The following is a 19915-nucleotide window of genomic DNA, read 5'->3' as shown; positions in this document are numbered from 1 at the left end:
TTGGCTGCCTGAATATCTTCTTTAGTGAAATGTGTGTTCATATCCTTTGCCCACTTCTTGATTGGGTTGTTTGTCTTTTTGTGGTTGAGTTTTGACAGATTCATGTAAATTTTAGAGATCAGGCGCTGGTCTGAGATGTCATAGCTGAATATTCGTTCCCAGTCTGTAGGTGGTCTTTTTACTCTTTGGATGAAGTCTTTAGATGAGCATAGGTGTTTGATTTTTAGGAGCTCCCAGTTATCTGGTTTCTCTTCATCATTTTTGGTAATGTTTTGTATTCTGTTTATGTCCTGTATTAGGGCTCCTAGGGTTGATCCTATTTTTTCTTCCATGATCTTTATGGTTTTAGTCTTTATGTTTAGGTCTTTGATCCACTTGGAGTTAGTTTTTTTGTGCATGGTGTGAGGTATGGGTCCTGTTTCATTCTTTTGCAAATGGATATCCAGTTATGCCAGCACCATTTGTTAAAAAGACTATCTTTTCCCCAATTGACTGACACTGGTCCTTTGTCAAATATCATCTGCTCATACATGGATGGATTTATATCTGGGTTCTCAATTCTGTTCCATTGGTCTATGTGCCTGTTGTTGTACCAGTACCAGGCTGTTTTGACTACTGTAGCTATATAATAGGTTCTGAAATCAGGTAGGGTGAGGCCTCCCACTTTCTTCTTCTTTTTCAGTAATGTTTTGCTTATCCGGGGGTTCTTTCCCTTCCATATGAAATTAGTGATTTGTTTCTCTATCCCCTTAAAGTATGACATTGGTATTTGGATTGGGATTGCGTTATATGTATAAATGGCTTTTGGTAGAATAGACATTTTTACTATGTTAAGTCTTCCTATCCATGAGCAGGGTATGTTTTTCCACTTAAGTATGTCCTTTTGAATTTCTTGTAGCAGAGTTTTATAGTTTTCTTTGTATAGGTCTTTTACATCCTTGGTAAGATTTATTCCTAAGTATTTTATCTTCTTGGGGGCTACTGTGAATGGTATTGATTTGGTGATTTCCTCTTCGATGTTCTTTTTGTTGATGTGGAGGAATCCAAGTGATTTTTGTATGTTTATCGTATAACTTGAGACTCTGCCAAACTCTTGTATTAGTTTCAGTAGTTTTCTGGAGGATTCCTTAGGGTTTTCCATGTATACAATCATGTCATCTGCAAATAGTGATAACTTTACTTCTTCCTTGCCAATCCGGATACCTTTTATTTCTTTGTCTAGCCTAATTGCTCTGGCTAGGACTCCTAGCACGATGTTGAATAAGAGCGGTGATAAAGGGCATCCTTGTCTGGTTCCCGTTCTCAAGGGAAATGCTTTCAGGTTCTCTCCATTTAGAGTGATATTGGCTGTTGGCTTTGCATAGATGCCCTTTATTGTGTTGAGGAATTTTCCTTCAATTCCTATTTTGGTGAGAGTTTTTATCATAAATGGGTGTTGGACTTTGTCAAATGCCTTTTCTGCATCAATTGATAAGATCATGTGGTTTTTATCTTTTGTTTTATTTGTGTTTAATATTTTGAGGAACTGCAGAGCTGTTTTCCACAGTGGCTACACCATTTTACATTCCTACTAGCAGTGTATAAGAATTCTGCTTTCTTCACGTCTAGGTCAATACTAGTTATTATCTGCCAACCATCCTTCTTTGAGTCCTGTCTTCAACTCCAGCTTTCAGAGATACCTGGCATCTATAATTTCCTGAGTCATTGTGGAGAGCTGGCGGCGTTCTGTAACATACACTGAGTTGTTCCGTGGTTTTGCCCTCTGCCACTGTTCTCCAATGTGCTCAGTTATTTACCATTTATCAGTGTGGTTTCCAGTTTCCATTTTTTTGTCAATGTTGTCTCATCTCTCATATTTGTACTTTTTGGTTTTCCTTGTAAAAATATACCTTTTGTCATTATTTTAGTGGGGTTTCAAGAGTGAGCAGAATTAAATGCATGTATCAGCTCATCATCTTTAGCTATAAGTTAATAATTCTGATGTGAATTGAATTGTATATTGGGTTTTAACCATGTTCAGAGGAAGGTTCTGGACTTACACAGGTATAACCCCCCCATCCCTTTGTGTTGTACATATCCTATATGAATATTTTTTCCTAATCAGTCCCATCTGCCCTAATCATGGACCCAACAATGTTCCCAGGACCCAATGCCATGGCCCTTATATTTATAGTGGCAGTGAGCCAATAACCTTGATGAAATATAGCACCAGTTGAGAGTGCTGTATTTTTCTTGTGATACTTAAAAAAAAAAAAAAAAAACTTTTCAAACCCAGTCATATTTATTTTTAGCACAACCTATTTCTCTTCTGGGCCTTGGCCTGTGGACCTGAACGTTTTATGTTTAAAAATGTATTAGAGAAGCCTTTTTATTTTATTTTATTGGAGAGCTTTTTCATCACGCTAATCTATAGTCATTCCTTGCTTTCTTACTTTTTTAGCACTCCACATCGATGTGAATGTCTGTACGAAAACTTTCTGTGCCTTTGAAATGTTGAAATTTTCTACCTTCCAAATGCATGAAATGTTTAGTGTCGTTTTTCAGTTGTATTGCCTCTTACAGTTTCTGTACCATAGGAAGCAGCAATTTTCCTGGTACGTTTTCTTTGAGATGTAAGAAACATTTATGCATTGGGTCTAATCAATTAACACTTGGAATCTTCACAGGTACATGCCTTAATTTAAATTTATTGATAATTATCTTTTAATGACAGGAATGTCAAAGGAAATTAAAACATAGACTTGGTCTGGATTCCTATTTACTCAAACCAGTGCAACGAATCACTAAATATCAGTTACTGTTGAAGGTAATTACATGAAGTGTTTGCTTCATTCTTTACTTACTTCTCTGGGTCAGATATGACAAAGCCATTAAAAAGGGAGTGGCTGAATAGGAAGCAGTAGAAATAGGTAGGCTCTATGACTGTTTTTTTTTTTTTTTATGACTGGAAAGGCTGGATTTCCTAATAGAATTAATTTGATGTGCTACTTTGAGTTACCATGACTGTGCAAGTGCCTTAGGCATAGATGTCACACTGAGACTATCAGCAGTCTTTTCAGCTATTTAATTCTCCATACAGGTATCAGTTGATTTATGCATAAAATTTCACAGGAGAACTTTTCATATTATTAAGATCTAAAGAGATAAATATTTTATATGGCTTTGAGGTTGAATTTCATATGGGCCTTCTCTATGAAAAACGAAAATGGCACTTGCCTAGTGTAATGTGAAAGTATTACTAAAATTCTGAGTTACGTATAAATAAAATATAGCTTATTTGAGTGTATTTTCATGATATATTGTATGACTCATGGATGCATCTTGAATAAAACAGATCATTGTATGTAAAAACCAGCTGCCATTGAGTCAATTGTAACTCATGGTGACCCCATGTGTGTCAGAGTAGAACTGTGCTCCGTGGGGTTTTCAATTACCGTGACTTTCAGTAGGAGATCACCAGGCCTTTTTTCCAAGGTACCTCGGGGTGGACTCAACCACCAATGTTTTGGTTAGCATTTGAGCGCCTTAACCATTTTCGCCACCAGTGTGTAATTGCTTTCAAAATGAACCTCTAGTGTGTTCTAATACTATTGTTTTTTCAGTTCGAAAGCAGTGAATGCCCTTGGCTTTGTATTGTTCTGTCACTTCTACTTCTTCCCCAATTTTGACATTGTTATTAAATATAGTACTAATGTAACAAAGAGCATATGAAAGAAATTACCCAAAAAAGTGACATTAGCTTTGAATTCGCCCTTGAAAGCATGTTAGCCAAAAATTTAATAATTTTTCTCTGGCTATTAATATCTGCTTAATATTAAGTTTAATCCCTGGCTTTTAATTACAGGAGCTAATAAAATATAGCAGAGACTGTGAAGGAACTGACCAATTAAAGGAGGCGCTTGACACAATGCTGGAATTACTGAAGTCACTTAATGACTCCATGCATCAGATTGCAATAACTGGCTATATCGTAAGTAGATGCTCATAATTGTTGGGATTTGGAGGGGTGTCTTGGTTATCTAGTGCTGCTCTAACAGAAATGCCACAAGTGGACGGCTTCAACAAACAGAAGTTTATTCTCTCATAGTCTAGTAGGCTAAAAGTCCAAATTCAGGGCATCAGCTCCAGGGGAAGGCTTTCTCTGTCAGCTCTGGAGGACGGTCCCTGTCATCAGTCTTCCCCTGAACTAGGAGCTTCTCTGTGCAGGAACCCTGGGTCCAAGGGATGCGTTCTGCTCCCGGTACTTCTTTCTTGGTGGTACAAGGTCCCTGTGTCTCTCTGCTCACTTCTCTTTTATATCTCAGAAGAGATTGGCTTAAGACCCTATCTAATCTTGTAGATCTCATCACTATAACTGCTGCTCATCCATCTCACTAATATAGTGATAGGATTTACAACACATAGGGAAATCACATCAGATGACAAAATAATGGACAGTCACATAATACTGGGAATCATGGCCTAACTGAGTTGACACATATTTTTGGGGCACACAATTCAATCCATGACAAGGGGGGAGGGTAAGCATGTCAGCGTCCCTTTCTTCCCCCCTCCTGGAACCAGTTGAGAACTAAGATGCTGCAAGAGGCAGACAAATGGGCCCAAAATGGCAGCATTATTACTGCTAATGCCAAGTGGAGAACTGGCTTCAGATCCACACCCAAATGGATTTGCAACATTCCAGTTGTCCCCTATGGCCACCCGTAAGTCCAGATCTAGGGACATCTGCCTGAAGGAATGTTTGGGTCTGCTGAGGAGACGTACTGTCCCAGAATGGCTGCTTGGCCTAGTCCAGGATAGATATGGAAGAAAAGGACCAAATCTTCAGAGTTTGCAGCCTTTTAACCAATTAGCTCCACCCCCTGGGGATGCTTGGACTGGTATATGTCATCCACCCATCAGAACTGAGGAAGAGTTGGGAAGTGTTACCCCAGCTTTACCTCCACAAGGAGACAAGGAGGCCAAGGAAAGGGAGGTTTCTCCTATCTTCCACCCTGGCAGCAATTTTGTACATATGTGACACATGGCGTGTTTTAACCTAAAAAGTTATAATGATTAAAATTTTAAAAACTCTATAAATTGTGTTTCCGGGTTTTAATAGCTTAAACCCAACACTAAAATGTTGATGTCAAAGATCCGAATGTAGCTTTGCCTTGTACTAATGGGTTTGGATTTCCATTCTAGGGAAACTTGAATGACCTGGGCAAGATGATATTGCAAGGCCCATTCAGTGTCTGGATGGGACACCGGAAAGGTGCTACAAAAATGAAGGATTTTGCTAGATTCAAGCCAATGCAGCGACACCTTTTCTTGTATGAAAAAGCCATCGTTTTTTGTAAAAAGCGTGTCGAAAGTGGAGAAGGCGCTGATAGATATCCATCATACAGTTTCAAACACTGTTTGAATGTAAGATAATTTAAATTGTGTAGTGTAATATGGTTTCATATATAGATTTTATGTGTGTTTGCGTGTACAATTTGTAATACACCATTTGTATGCTTTTCCATTCAAATGAGTGTTTTGTCCTTTAGCTGCACATCGCTTAGGGGAAATCTTATTTATAAATCAGGTAAAGCCGAGCTTCTTTACTTGAAATGAGAGAGTGAGCACGCAGCTATGATTGGCCCCTTCCTCTCCTCCCTTACTCCAACCCCAGGCCAGCCCTCAAGGGGGCCTCCTAGTGGCCCACAGAGCATAGTTTGAAATGATGGGGCCTGTCCCAGGCTCCTCCCCCATTTGTAAGAACAAATCGTACTGGGTGGAGTTCTTGGTCTTGGCAGCAAGGAGCTTTTATGGTGCAGGAAAGACAAGGAGGAAAAGGTTTTTTTTTTTTTTTCCATTTTCCTCAACTCGATTTGTGCTTAGCATATTCCCACCTTCCTTTCTGTATCTCTCCCTCATCCCCATGTACATCCCTTCCTGGGTTTCCAAAGCTACCTACAGCTGAATCCTTTCTACATGGGCCTTGTCCTATCCTCCCAGAGTGCTCAGTGCTTTGAAATTACTTTGTTGTCTTCGGTTACTCAAACTGCCATTCTGTGCTATCAGTTTGGTATTAAAATGAGAACAGTATTATTTAAGGAAGTCACCAGCAACCCGATGATACTCCCAGCTGGTTTCACCATTTTATAAGAGGAACTTGCCAATTCACATGTCTGGAATTGGCCAAGTTTGATTATTTATTTTACGGCTCATTAATTTTGTTTTTCAAGTTTTAAATTGTAAAAGTGATATAACGTTTCTTACAGACAATTTGGAAAAGAGAGAAAATTATCGCCCTCTATTCCCCAACCGCTATCATTTTGGTTACGTTCTTTCATAGCTGCCATCACCAGTGTACTTGAGAATTGGTGAAATTTTCAGCAGCAGTAATAAAGAGGAAGGAGTCCCCAAGCGGTGCAGTTAAGGTGCACAGCTGCTAAGCAAAAGGTTGGCAGTTTGAGTCCACCCAAACGTGCCTCAGAAGAAAGTCCTGGCAATGTATTTGTGAAAAATCAGCCGTTGAAAACCCTATGGAGCCCAGTTCTACTCTGACACATATGAGGCCCCTATGAGTTAGAATCAACTCCTTGGCAACTGGTTTTAATAACGAGGACAAGATAATTTATTCTGAGACAGGCCTGAGGTGTTTGTGTTAAGAAGGGGCCAGATCAGCAGGCCCTGCTTAGGAATCTCCCTGTGGACTTAGCAACCCCAAGCTATTCCCAAGTGGGTTCCTGCCCAGGGTCAGGTCCTCGAGCTCCTCCTACTTTCTACTTTCCCACAGCAGCTTTTCTAAAACTGTTTTTACAACAAATGTCCACTTGCTCCTTTGATATTATCGGTCCACCTCCAAGCCCAGAAATCTCCAGGGGTCTCTTATGTCTCTAGTAAACATTGGTTGAGAACCAAGAATTTATGATCTGTCTTATGCCGGGTTCAGGTCTCTTGCACTCTTTATGCCTATTCCTTGGGAAGGCACTTTGCCTCTCTTTGTAGAACATAGGGACGTTTGATAGAACATACGCATGTTTAACCCAAATCCATTTGATTCACATTTTATTTGTGGAGTGGCCATAGTTAATACCTAATGTAGTATTTCTGGTTGGTATTGATTTTTCATTTACCTTTAATTTGTCATAGTGATGGGCACACCAAGAAAATAGTTCTAGAGTACATTAGTGTAAGGAGGAGCTGGTAGGAAGTTATGAAGTCATGAGAATTCAAATTACAATGGTTACCATGGAAAGAGAGAGGGTGAGATAGATGTGAGAAACATTTCAATAGAAAGTAGTTGGGCTTGTAGTCTCCACAAGGCAATAAATACAAGCAATAAATAATATATGATATTTGAAAGAAAATAATCAATCTGATTCTTCTTTGGTCCCACAATAATGCCTTTGTTGTTGTTTTTAGGGGCTGTAGAGCCGGTTCTGACTTATAACAACCCTATGAACAACAGAACAAAACACTGCTTGGTTCTGTGCCATACTCAAAATTATTGCTGTTTGAGCCCCTTGTTGCAGCCATTGTATCAGTCCACCTCATCGAGGGTCTTCCTCTTTTTCGCTGACTGTCTACTTCACCAAGCATGACGTCTGTCTTAGTTATCTAGTGCTTCTATAACAGAAATACCACAAGTGGATGGCTTTAACAAACAGAAATTTATTCTCTCACAGCCTAAGAGGCTAGAAGTCCGAATTCAGGGCATCACCTCTAGGGGAAGGCTTTCTCTCTCTGTTGACTCTGGGGGAGTGATTGTCATTAATCTTCCCCTGGTCTAGGAGCTTCTCAGTGCAGGAACCCCACGTCCAAAGGATATACTCCACTCTTGGCACTTCTTTCTTGGTGGTATGAGGTCCCTCCCTCATCTCTGCTGGATTCTCTCTTTTATATCTCAGAAGAATTTGACTCAAGAGTCAACCTAATCCTGTAGGTTGAGTCCTGCCTCATTAACATGACTGCCTCTAATCCTGCCTCATTTAACATCATAGAGATTAGGATTTACAACACATAGGATAATCACATCAGATCACAAAATGGTGGACAACCACACAACACTGGAAATCATGGCCTAGCCAAGTTGACACTCATTTATGGGGGACACATTCAATCTATAATAATGTCCTTCTCCAGGAACTGGTCCCTCCTGATAACATGTCCGAAGTATGTGAGTCAAGTCTCACCATCCTCACTTCTAAAAAGCATTCTGGCTGTACTTATTCCAAGACAATTTTGTTCATTCTTCTGGTAGTCCATTGTATATTCAATATTCTTCACCAACACGATAATTCAAAGGCATCAATTCTTCAGTCTTCCTTATTCATAGTCCAGCTTTCACATGCATATGTTGTTGTTAGGTGCCATCGAGTCAGTTCTTACTCACAGTGACCCTACGTATACCAGAACGAAACACTGCCCAGTCCTGCGCCATCCTCACAATTGTTGTTATGCTTGAACCCATTGTTGCAGCCACTGTGTCAGTCCATCTCGTTGGGGGTCTTTCCCTTTTTTGCTGACCCTCTATTTTACCAAGCAAGATGTCCTTCTCCAGGGACTGATCCCTCCTGATAACATGTCCAAAGTATGTGATTTGTAGTCTTGCCATCCTTCTAAGGAGCATTCTGTCTGTACTTCTTCCAAGACAGATTCATTCATTCTTTTGGCAGTCCATGGCATATTCAGTATTCTTCGCCAGTACCATAATTTAAAGGCATCAATTCTTTGGTCTTCCTTATCCATCATCCAGCTTTTACATGCCTACGAGGCGATTGAAAACACCATGATTTGGGTTAGGCGCACCTTAGTCCTCAAATTGACATCTTTGCTTTTTAACACTTTAAAGAAGTCTTTTGCAGCAGATTTGCCCAATGCAATATGTCATTTGATTTCTTGACTACTGCTTCCATAGGCGTTGACTGTGGATCCAAATAAAATGAAATCCTTTACAATTTCAATATTTTCTCCATTTATCATGATATTGCTTACTGGTCCAGTTGTGAGGATTTCAGTTTTCTTTATGTTAAAGTGTAATCCATACTGAAAGCTGTAGTCTTCATCAGCAAGTGCTTCAAGTCCTCTTCACTTTCAGCAAGTAAGGTTTTGTCATATATATAACGCAGGTTGTTCCTATGCCTCAAAAACCAAACCAAATCCATTGCCGGCAAGTCAGTTCTGACTCATAGCTATCCTACAGGACAGAGTAAAACTGTTCCATAGGGTTTCCAAGGAGCAGCTGGTGGATTGGGACTGCCGACCTGCTGATTGGCAGCCAAGCTTTTAAGCCACTGTGTAACCAGGGCTCCATTATTCTGCCTAATATCCTTAAAGAAGCAAAGATTAGTTAGTGATGCCTGCAAGGTTTTAGACCAGGATTACTGGGAAAATGTTGATCCTGCTGAATAAGACAGACAGAAATTAGCAAATTTCTTCAGCGCTGTTATGCTGTGTCTTCTTGCTTACCTGTCGTGTGAATCCAGTATTAAACAATTGCTATTCAAAATGTAACTGAACAATTTGGGCTATTGGCTTCAAAGACCTATCCTTCCTAAGAGGTGCTCCCTAGTGCTGAGCAAGTTCTCATTAGAAATGGACTGTTGTCTTGACCCCATCATACCAAGGTGGAATCCTATGGCCTGATGATATATTTTTCTCATGACTATGTGCTGTATTTACAGTTGGCAAAAGAAAGGCCCTAGAGTCACAGTAATCAGATGGAGAGATTTGAGTTCTCCAAATTCCTCAGTTCATGCGTTTATTACCATCTTTTTTTTTTTAAAACAAATATGCGGATGGTGCTCTGGGCCAGGGACTGCTCTAAGTGTTTACAAATACCACTGTTAACTCGTTTAGTCATCATAGCAGCTTTCTATGAAGTGGGTACTCTTATTATCCCCATTTTAAAGATGGGAAAAATGAGGCACAGAGAGGTGAGTAACTCACCCAAAGTCATGCTGCTAGTAAGTGGTGGAATGCAGTTCTATAGAGATGGGTAATAATTGGTAAGAATAACTGATCCGCCAAATAATAATAACCTTTTAAATTAATTTTGGTTTGCTTTTCACAAAATAACCAAAACCAAACCCATTGCCATCGAGTCAATTCTGACTCATAGTGACCCTATAGGACTGAGTTAGAAACGCCTCATACAGTTTCTAACGCTGTAATTTTATGGAGGCAGACTGCCACATCTTTCTCCTGTGGAGCAGTTGGTGGGTTCAAACTGCCATCCTTTCAATGAGCAGCCGAGCACTAAACTACAGCACCACCAGGGCTCTGTGACTTTTCACACTGATGTTTAAATTACTTTTACTTCCATTGACAAATAGTTTTAATAGCGTGTGGTTTATTTATAATAGAAGTCAATCTTAGATGGACTCCTTGGATGTGCAGATTTATAACGTTTGTTTCTGTCATTAGAATGAAGCATGTAATCTGAACTATAAAGTACACAGTTGAATGAAAATATTTAAATAGTCTTGTCAATAATTGTACTTGTCATTTCCTATTTGTTGAGTAGAAAATGTGTATTGCGCTCAAGTGAGCAATTCTGTTTTATTTAAAAGATGATGAGGTAGATGTAATGTCATTTTGTATTCAAAATAAAATTCTCATGAGAGTTTTGACTTCTATTTTTGTAGATGGATGAAGTTGGAATCACTGAATATGTGAAAGGAGATAACCGAAAGTTTGAAATCTGTTACAGTAGGAAGGAAGAAGTTTATATTATCCAGGTTGGCCATTTTTCATTTATTCTAGACTCTGTAACTTGCTTCAAGATTCAAAAGTCTAAATTTTGAAAACAAAAATAATTTTGGTTGCATTATGGAAATTCTCATTTCTTTCATGTAGGCCACTTAAATATCATTTGAGTATCGCTTGTCGTGCTGTATTTATGTATTTTTTCAGCAGGGCATGTGTTCTTCAACTTAAACTGAGATATGCCTCTGGTGTTTTCTAGGGCTTTCCGTTTTCACAGCTACACTAGGAGATTTCTCAGCTATAGCTGACGGCTTGGCAGGTGCTTCTATGTCCCCGTCGAGTTTCTAGATTCATAACAGTTCTGAGATCCTCTTGTGGACAGTGTTCAGAGGGTTCCTGATGATGAGATGCAGTTTGTGACAGACCAGATTTGATCCCTGTTTCTAAAGAACATGGGTAAAGCCCTGGCCAGATGTGCTGTGCGATCCAACCTGTTTCAGGGAAGGGTAGAGGGATTAGAACACTTCAGAGGGTGTAGTCATTTCAGTAATTATTTGCGTCATGGCTGGTGACAACTCAATGTACTGTTGTCTGTTTGCAATGCTCAGTGTTTCTTTTGTTTGTTTAATTCTGTACTTGGTGGCTACAATCCATAAAAAATCTGTTTTCAGGGTCTGGTTTAGGTATAATACTGTATCTTTTCTTAACAAAATTCTAATGTAACTAATGGGAGAATATTTTAGGAAGCTTTCCCTCTAGCATCTGTAACTAAAATTATTCTCTAATCCATTGTCTTTCCAGAAACCTTAGAGCTTATATTATTTTACCAAAATTAAATGTAAAAATATTTACATTTTTTAACAAACCCTCCTGCAAGAGAAAAAGAAAGATGGAATTATATTTTACATGTTCTCAGTGTTGTCATTCCATTATTTAAGGGCCATTTCAAAATGGTTTTGACTGTGTTTCATCTAATCTAATTATTTGCTTCATAGAAGTTTGAAGAGTCACAAGATTAGGACTTGAATATGGAATTCTAGGGAGTATATTATGTTTAATAGGCCTAATGACAATTATGTTATTATAAAGCATCCTCTTCAAAAGCGCTGCCTCTGTTCTTTTTAAATCTTTAGGCTCCAAATACAGATGTGAAGATGTCATGGGTGAAAGAAATAAGAGCTGTTTTGTTGAAGCAACAGGAACTTATGGCAGGTAAATTCAAGCATGTACTATTCAGAACAAGAAGTACAGTTACAGCTCATTGGCTCAGATTTTGTGGTAATCTTTACAGGGAATGGACCTGATATTTACTTTATATTATTTATAATGAAAGGGTTTGTTAAACTAATTAGTAGTGAGATCAAGATTCAAGAGGTTGTTTGAACGTCTTTGGAGAATGAACTTTACATTAAAAAATGAACTCTTATGCTTGGGAGCAGTTGAGAAGCAATGCAGCCAATTGACTGTGTTAATTCCAAGTCTTTCCTATGAGGCAATTCTGCTTAGACTTCCAGTAATTATGGCTTGATAATACAAGCTCTGGTTCTAAACGTGCATTTCTTGACTAAAATATTACACAGTTCAAACCTTTCCCAAACTCCAGATTCAGACTGGCCTTCTGTCTGGTTATATCCAATCAGTGAAGGTTATCTTTAATGGGAATGATGTAAGTGTGTGTATAAGTCATTGGCCTACAAGTAAGTAAGAAGAGTAGCTTCCGAATGACGCTTAAATAAGCTTTGTTGTATTTCACAGTCAAGAAACGAGAGCAGCAGAATCAGGCAGCAGACCAGGATCAGCTTTCTCTTCAGCAGAATGAGTAAGTGATTTTTCTCTAAGGAATATCACTCCTCAATCCTTTGTTTTCCTTATGTAACAAGAAACAATGTAATTGAAGTATCTCTGACAAACACCACCCGCCATTTTAGCAATAACCTATCAAATTCTGTAAACACATACTTTTCTCAGTCTGCTAACCACAAGACTGGCAGTTGGAATCCACCAGATGCTCCTTTGAAACCTCATGAGGCAGTTCTACTGTGTCTTATAGGGTGGCTATGAGTTGGAATCGAATTGGCAGCAATGGTGTTTTTTTTTTTTTTTTTTGGCTTAGCGTTATACTTGGAGCCTGGTGGTCACTAACAGTTATCCCTTGGTTCCCCTTGATGCTGAAGATAACACAATAGCTTGGGCTGGTTTTTAGACATGATTGATTCTTACACTATGGCGGGGGGAGTTGCATATGGAGTAACGGTGGCTGCAGTCATGGCTTTCTCTTCCGAGTATCCTCGGTCACTTTCCATCTGATTGGAGGAGGATTGTAAGAATATGGGAAGAGCAGATGAAGGACTGGCAGTGCTGCTGGCTCAGAGCCTTATGGTACTTTGATGGACACCTGTTGCTGGGGATGTGGTCCTTCCTTCTGCATAGCTAGTGTGGAGGTGATGATCCTGGGAGAGAACTGTCCCTGGACACAACCATGAAGTCCTTGAGGAAGGTGGCAGCCCTAAATAACAGCTCTGTGCTGGGTTTAGAGATGTGGTCTTTGTATTCTGCCTCTGTTGTTGTTGTTAGCTGCTGTTGAGTCAGCTCCAGCTCATGGTGATCCCATGCACAACAGAATGAAATGCTGGCCAGCCCTCGCCATCCTCATGGTCTGTTGTGGATCGGACTGTTGTTATTTCTTTGGTTGATTTTCAAAAAGTAGATCTTCAGGCCTTTCTTCTTGGTCTAGAAGCTCTGCTGAAACTTGTTCAGCATTGTAGCAACATTTAAGCCTCCACTAACAGACACAGTGGCTGCAAATGAGGCACACTGGTCAAGAGGAACCTGGATCTCCCACATGGAGCATGAGAATTTGACTATTGGAGCATGAGAATTTGACTATTGAACCACCAATGCCCCCTCCATTGTGCCTCTGGGGTTTCTAAAAGGTGGAGTTTCCATAGAACATTTGCATATATGCAGAAAGAATCCCCACACTGATTCCAAAGTCCCGGCATAGAAATTTATAGTGCAGCATCTCCATGACGTAGGGATCCTTGAGTTACTTCCTAGAAATACTGGTTTTCTCTTTGTTACATATCATCTTTCAGAAGTAGCCAAAATCAGGTGCCATGTTCGTTGGTTCATCTGGCACCATAGGTTGTTGTTGTTGTGTGCTGTTGAGTTGATTCCAACTTATAGCAACCCTATAGGACAGAGGGAAACTCTGGTGGTGTAGTGCTACGGCTGCTAACCAAAAGGTCAGCAGTTTGAATGCACCAGGTGCTCCTTGGAAACTCTGTGGGGCAGTTCTACTCTGTCCTGTAGGGTCACTAGGAGTCGGAATCGACTTGATGGCAGTGGGTTTGGTTTTTTTTTGGTTATAGGACAGAGTAGAACTGCCCCCATAAGGCTTCCTAGGCCACATTTTTCTCCCACAGAGCAACTGATAGGTTTGAACCACCGACCTTAGCATTTAATCACTGTGCCACCAGGGCTCCTTTTTATCCTATATGAGTAAAGTCTTTAGGTTTGATGCACTAGTTGACTTAATAATAGCTGGTACAAATGCAACAATATAAGTAAGTTTAAGGTTTCATCTCCATTTATACACATCTTACCTAATTCAGTAAGGTTAAAAATCTATAGGGCAACTGGAATTTTACACAACACACCTTCTTTAGATCTAGTAGGTAGTAGTTTTTTCATTGACTAATAAAGAGAGTCAATGAAAAGAGGACCTGCTGGCTTGGATCCTAGAGTTTACACTTTTGTATGTTATGAACTATAATCACACGGACTTAAATAGGGGGCTATCAGCTCTGTTTGAATGGATTCTCAAAGCATGTTCTTAACACATGGTATCGGTGAAAGAAATACCATTTTTAATTTCTTATTACTCTTAGACTGTACAAAAGCCCCCTGATTTTTACACATTTACTATTTCAGGAAGCAACACGGAGGCTTTGTAAGCACCAAGGAGACTGAATCTGAACGCCCCAGTGCCACGGTGGACGTTAATGAAGCAATGGCACTGGCTCAGGCAGAAACAAACACAGGTATGTGTAATGGTCACCTAAAGATAAGATTCATGGATGTGGCATGTTTTTATCTATCATTGTTGATGTGGAAAAGCTATCTGTCTATTATTTTGTATAAAAAAGCCAAAGTTAACCCATTTCTAAAAGGCTTTTATGACATATGTATGCAAGACACTCCGGTGGGCAATGTAGAGCCATGGTGGTCAAAGTGGGGTCCCTGGAGCCCCACAGCGTCACCTGGAAGCTTCTTTGGAAGGCATATTCTCCAGTTTCACTCCAGACCGCCTGAATCAGAGACTGTGGGATTGGAGCCCAGCCTTCTGAGTTTTAACAAGCTCTCCAGGTGATTCTGATGATGCTCAAGTTTGAGCCCCTGCTGTAGAGGATACGGAGATGAATAAAACACATACACTGGCTTCAAAAAGGAGCCCTGGTGGCACAATGGTTAAGTGCTCGGCTGCTAACCAAGAGGTTGATGGTTGAAACCCACCAGCCACTCCGCAGGAGAAAAAGATGTCGCAGTCTGCTTCTGTAGAGATTACAACCTTGGAAACCCAGTGGGGCAGTTCTACTCTATCCTGTAGGGTCACTATGAGTTCCCAGAGTAGTCAGGAGACAACCTGGTGCCACTGCCTTCATTCTGCCTAAGAGGAAACCAAGCCAGAGAAAGTTGAGATGACTTTTCCAAGGTTACATAAATAGTTTAGTGTGGCCAAGATGAGATTCTGTTCATTCTCTCCTTAATTTGATTGCTTAATCCAAATCAATTCTCTCTCCCTATAAGCACCTCATGTAGGCAGAAGCCTTAGGAGACTTACAAGGGTATATGTGTAACACATGGTCTCTGCCCAGTAGGAGACATAAAACAAGTCAAAAATAATTATAATACCAGGCAGAATATAGCAAGTGCTATATGAATAGTAGAAACCCTGGTAGCGTAGTGGTTAAGAGCTGTGGCTGCTAACCAAAAGGTCAGCAGTTCGAATCCACCAGGTGCTCCTTGGAAACCCTATGGGGTCAGTTCTACTCTGTCCTATAGGATCGCTATGAGTTGGAATAGACTCGACAACAATGGGTTTGGTTTTTGTTTTTGTTTTGTTTATATGAGCAGTGCCAATAAAAATGCAATAGAAAGAATTTTGGGAAGAGATAATTTTCTGTAAGAAGGGTAAATATTCTCCAGAATGTAATTTAACTTATTTTTTAACAACTCTCCCACCAACACCAACCATTTTAAAAAAGAAATGAAATAAATGATAGTCCAGGCCCTTTCTGAAATGTCAGAAATTTAAAAATTGTACAATCTAGTTGGAGATTTTATTATATATAGAAAGATACTCTTCTTGGACCATTGACGCTTAAGCCTTGATTATTACACTTAGATTGACTTCTCTCCTTGGGGTTAAAAAGCACCATTTAGCAACTTTGATCCACCATTTCTTTTCTTACAGTTTGGACCAAGGTGTTGCCTTCTGCAGAAGCCTCTGAAGAACCCCTGGGATGGTCAGGCAAATTTTTCTATCCTGCTTATGCAGAACGTGAGGGAGATAGGCCTGTAATGGTTAGTAATGACATGGTAAAATTAAAGCCTGTGAGACAGTTTTACTGATGAAATAGGAGGCATTTAAGAGCAAACTTCTCTGTATCCTTGAGGTCATCAGATGCATTTCATGGCCAAAGAATTTGAAACAAGTCTCATTATGAACATTCCATAAAGACTTCTCTTTTTAAGTAGAACTTGTTTGCATTATCCATGAAGCCCATACTGACCTTGATGAGATAACTAATGAATCATTCCAAGTCTCTATGAATTGACCAGTTTTATCTTGCGCTGAGTTTTCCCACCGTTTTCTCCATCTAGGCATGTGAGATAGAATCTGAGAGCAAAGAAGCTGTAACTACATTTTTAAAAAATCCATTTAGATTCCAGATTGGAAAACAGAGGGAATAAACATTACACCTGAAAAGCTAATAACATCTGGGGGAATATATTTTAGTGAGCTCTCAAAAAATGTGCTAATGGTACCACATCTCAGCATATTCGAGCAAGGAGGTTCCTTGTAAAACTTAAAGGAGGTTGCTTGAGGGTAAAAGGAAGTGTTTTTTGGGAGAAATAGAACTTCAGTGGGTTATCAAAGAGGAGTTAGGACTGATTAGAATAAATCCCGAATAAAGCCCTTGCTTGGTCCCCTCCAGAGGAGCTGGTTCAGTATGGCCCTTCTAATGTTGGGAGAAGGGAGTAATGACATGGATACTCACAAAGCTGGATACCATTGACTCTGGGATGCTTTCTTTAAAAATATGCTTTCATCTAGTACCACAATGTTAATAGTGCATATATCTATGGTGGTTTACGGTTCAGCAAATGATTTCACATCTATCCTTCACAGTATTAGTGTGAGAAAGGGCAAGCTTTATTACCTCCAATTTACAGAGGAGGAAACTGAGGCTCAGAGCTGGTAGAATATTTGCCCAGAGTTAATTGTCTAGGACAGCAGCTCTCAAACTTTTTAATCCCCCAAATCCTTCACATTCTTAAAAATTATCAAGAATCCCCAAATCTAACCAACGTCACTGAACAATTTGTGTAGAAATTGTTAAATGGGAGCCTAATTTGCTGTGTGAACTTTCACTGAAAACACAGTAAGATATTAGCACAAAATTTATTGAGCATCCCAAAGAGCTTTCATTCATATGGTTTATATCCATTGATATTTACCACATTATATATTAAAGCTGAGAAGTACAAAATTATTCTATTCTTTGTTTTAAAATGGCATTAATAAACCCATTGTGTGCTTACAAACATGACATTTTTATTTAAAAGGCTGCCTTTTTCAAAACAAAAAACATTAATGAGAAGAGTGGCATTTTACATTTCTTTTGCAACTCTCTTTAACATCTGGCTTCGTAGATGACAGGTGGATTCTTATATCTGCTTTTGCATTTAATCTGTTGTGATATCATATGTCACGTAGCCTCTAGAAAATTCCACTGTACACTTGTCAGAACATAAGAGTGAAAAAAGCCAAACGATGTCTTAATACAGGTTTGATCCTGAAGACTTTTGAAAGTGTCTCAGGAGTGCTTAAGGATCTGCCTCCCACACTTTGAGAACTGCTGGTTTAGACTAAAAAAAAAAAAAAAAAAAAAACCCAAAACTTGCACCTCCTGAATTACTATTATCTGAAGATGGAAGGGATGAAGGTAGTTAAGATGTGATCAGAAATCTAGAGAAGCCAGTTTGGGATTAAACACTTGCTGTTGACCTCCTAGGGGATTGTCAAGAACTCACTAGGTTTTAGGTAAGATTTGTCCAGCTATATTTGCAGAAAGTGGAGTAAATACACAGAAATGGTTAATGCTTTAATCCCAGGTGATGGGACAGTTTTAAAAAATAAAAGCTAGTAGTTATCCTGTCTTCTCCCAATGATTCCCTGAGTTGTGCTACTTAGGAAAAGCTACAAAAGATCCATACATTGCATTCCAAACCAAAAAAAATTGTTAAGCTCTGCCTTTTTGGCCCCACTTTATCAAGTGAAGAATTGAGAAACAATGAACGGGCGGCCCTTGCCTTTGTAGGCGCCCGTGTCAGAGAGGGCTCTCCTATCTTGATGAAGCTACTGTGTTAAATGACAAGTTGCTCTTTACTGCCTACTTCTCAGCCTATTTGAAAACAAACACTGCTCAAAAGATGGTCGGCCAAAATGATGGATGTAGTTTTCAGGCTCATTCCTTTGGACATGCAAAGAATCGACAGTACATGGTTATTTCTTTTTTTGGTATTTTTGAATTTGAATCATGGTCCTCTTTTAACAATCGTTTATTCAATATGTAAGATGTTCTGCTGGAAAAATTCTCATGTCAGAATAGTTTTGGATTTGAAAATTATTAACTGTTTCTTCTCCATCTCCTTCGTAACCAAATGCAATGTGTGCCTTGGATTATTTTGCGTGTTATTGGTGTAAGTTAAGAACAAGTAAAGCACAATATTATGATTTCATATGCTACTGTTGGACTTAGAGCTTTTGTGCCCGTTGTTTTAACCTGTGCAAAATCATGCAAAGCACAGAAATCCTTTTGGAGGTATTAGTAAATCTTTGCTCAGGGCCATCGTCTTCTGTCTGTGCCAAGAATAATTGTTCACGAGAGTAGTTTAAACCTAATGGTATTTTCAAAATTAATATTTCTGTGCTTATTTTTCTGGATTTGTGCTTTTAAGTCATGTAACTTAATTAGTTGTGCTCGATTGTTTTCTGTATACTTCATGCTATAATTCTGTTTTCAAATAAAAGTTAATTCTGTAGGTGAAATGAATACCTGTCCTGCTTTTCTTCCCCCATCACACACTGCTGCATGTTGTTTGTTCTTGTAAAGCTCCTGCAGCTACCGCCTTCACCATTAAAAAGCGAATTCTTTATGTCACAAAGCATGCAGCTCTGCAAGTTGTTTTGCAACCAAGTTTGTAATGTAGTTTCTCAGAACAACTTTACAGTCCCCAGGGAAGTAAAAGCCCTAGCAGACGGCAGGAAGAGAGGCTCAGAAGACTTCCTGGTTAGAAAAGGAGACACCATGCAGCTTCTCTATGAGGATGCTGAGGGTCAATGACAGGTGCATTACCAAAGCCTATGATGACCTCCAGCTGGGACACATGGACAGCGAATAAAGCTTTCTGCTTTACCTGTATCTTCGTTTTTCAAGAAGCAGAAATATCACGTTTCTTTTCGGTGATGGCGCTCATTTTCGTTGCCTGAGCCATGCCTACATAGCTCACTTAAAGGCGTGTTCACTTCCGGTGAGTGAAAGATGCTTTCAAAGAATGAAATGCTATGAGTCTTCATACTCTTCTGTGGCTTACCTTTGCTTCAGATGTTTTAGCTGATACATCTGGGCTTCATAATGGCTAACGATCACATTTCATTTGATCATTTAAGTTATTCATTAATTCATCAAATATCGAATGAATGCCTATTATGTGCCAGGCACCATGCTTTGCTACTTTGCAACATAGCCACACTTCTCTTTTATCAGTTCAGATATTGACTTTTTAGTCTTGTCATTCTATCCTTATGCATTTGACTTTATGTAGCGTAGTGGTTAAGTGCTACGGCTGCTAACCAAGAGGTCGGCAGTTCAAACCCACCAGGTGCTCCTTGGAAACTCTATGGGGCAGTTCTACTCTGTCCTATAGGGTTGCTATGAGTCAGAAT

The 19915-nt window shown here is 39.4% G+C and overlaps 1 protein-coding gene across 4 annotated transcripts in view; it reads left to right on the top strand.

Moving 5' to 3' along the window:
* MCF2 (MCF.2 cell line derived transforming sequence) overlaps positions 1–16529 on the top strand; it is a 62530-nt gene extending 46001 nt beyond the window's left edge. For all 4 annotated transcript variants that reach the window (XM_064277647.1, XM_064277646.1, XM_064277650.1 and 1 more), the window contains 8 exons: positions 2714–2806; positions 3845–3970; positions 5185–5406; positions 10620–10712; positions 11814–11892; positions 12436–12499; positions 14614–14723; positions 16157–16529. In XM_064277647.1, the coding sequence (XP_064133717.1) occupies positions 2714–2806; positions 3845–3970; positions 5185–5406; positions 10620–10712; positions 11814–11892; positions 12436–12499; positions 14614–14723; positions 16157–16314 (945 nt within the window). In that variant the 3' untranslated portion in view covers positions 16315–16529. The remainder of the gene's footprint in view (positions 1–2713; positions 2807–3844; positions 3971–5184; positions 5407–10619; positions 10713–11813; positions 11893–12435; positions 12500–14613; positions 14724–16156) is intronic.
* Positions 16530–19915: the final 3386 nt, after the last annotated feature.

Source organism: Loxodonta africana, chromosome X, assembly GCF_030014295.1.
Source record: "Loxodonta africana isolate mLoxAfr1 chromosome X, mLoxAfr1.hap2, whole genome shotgun sequence".
NCBI lineage: Eukaryota > Metazoa > Chordata > Mammalia > Proboscidea > Elephantidae > Loxodonta > Loxodonta africana.
The sequence above is the reverse complement of the archived record's forward strand: the minus strand, read 5'-3'. Positions and strand labels throughout refer to the sequence as shown.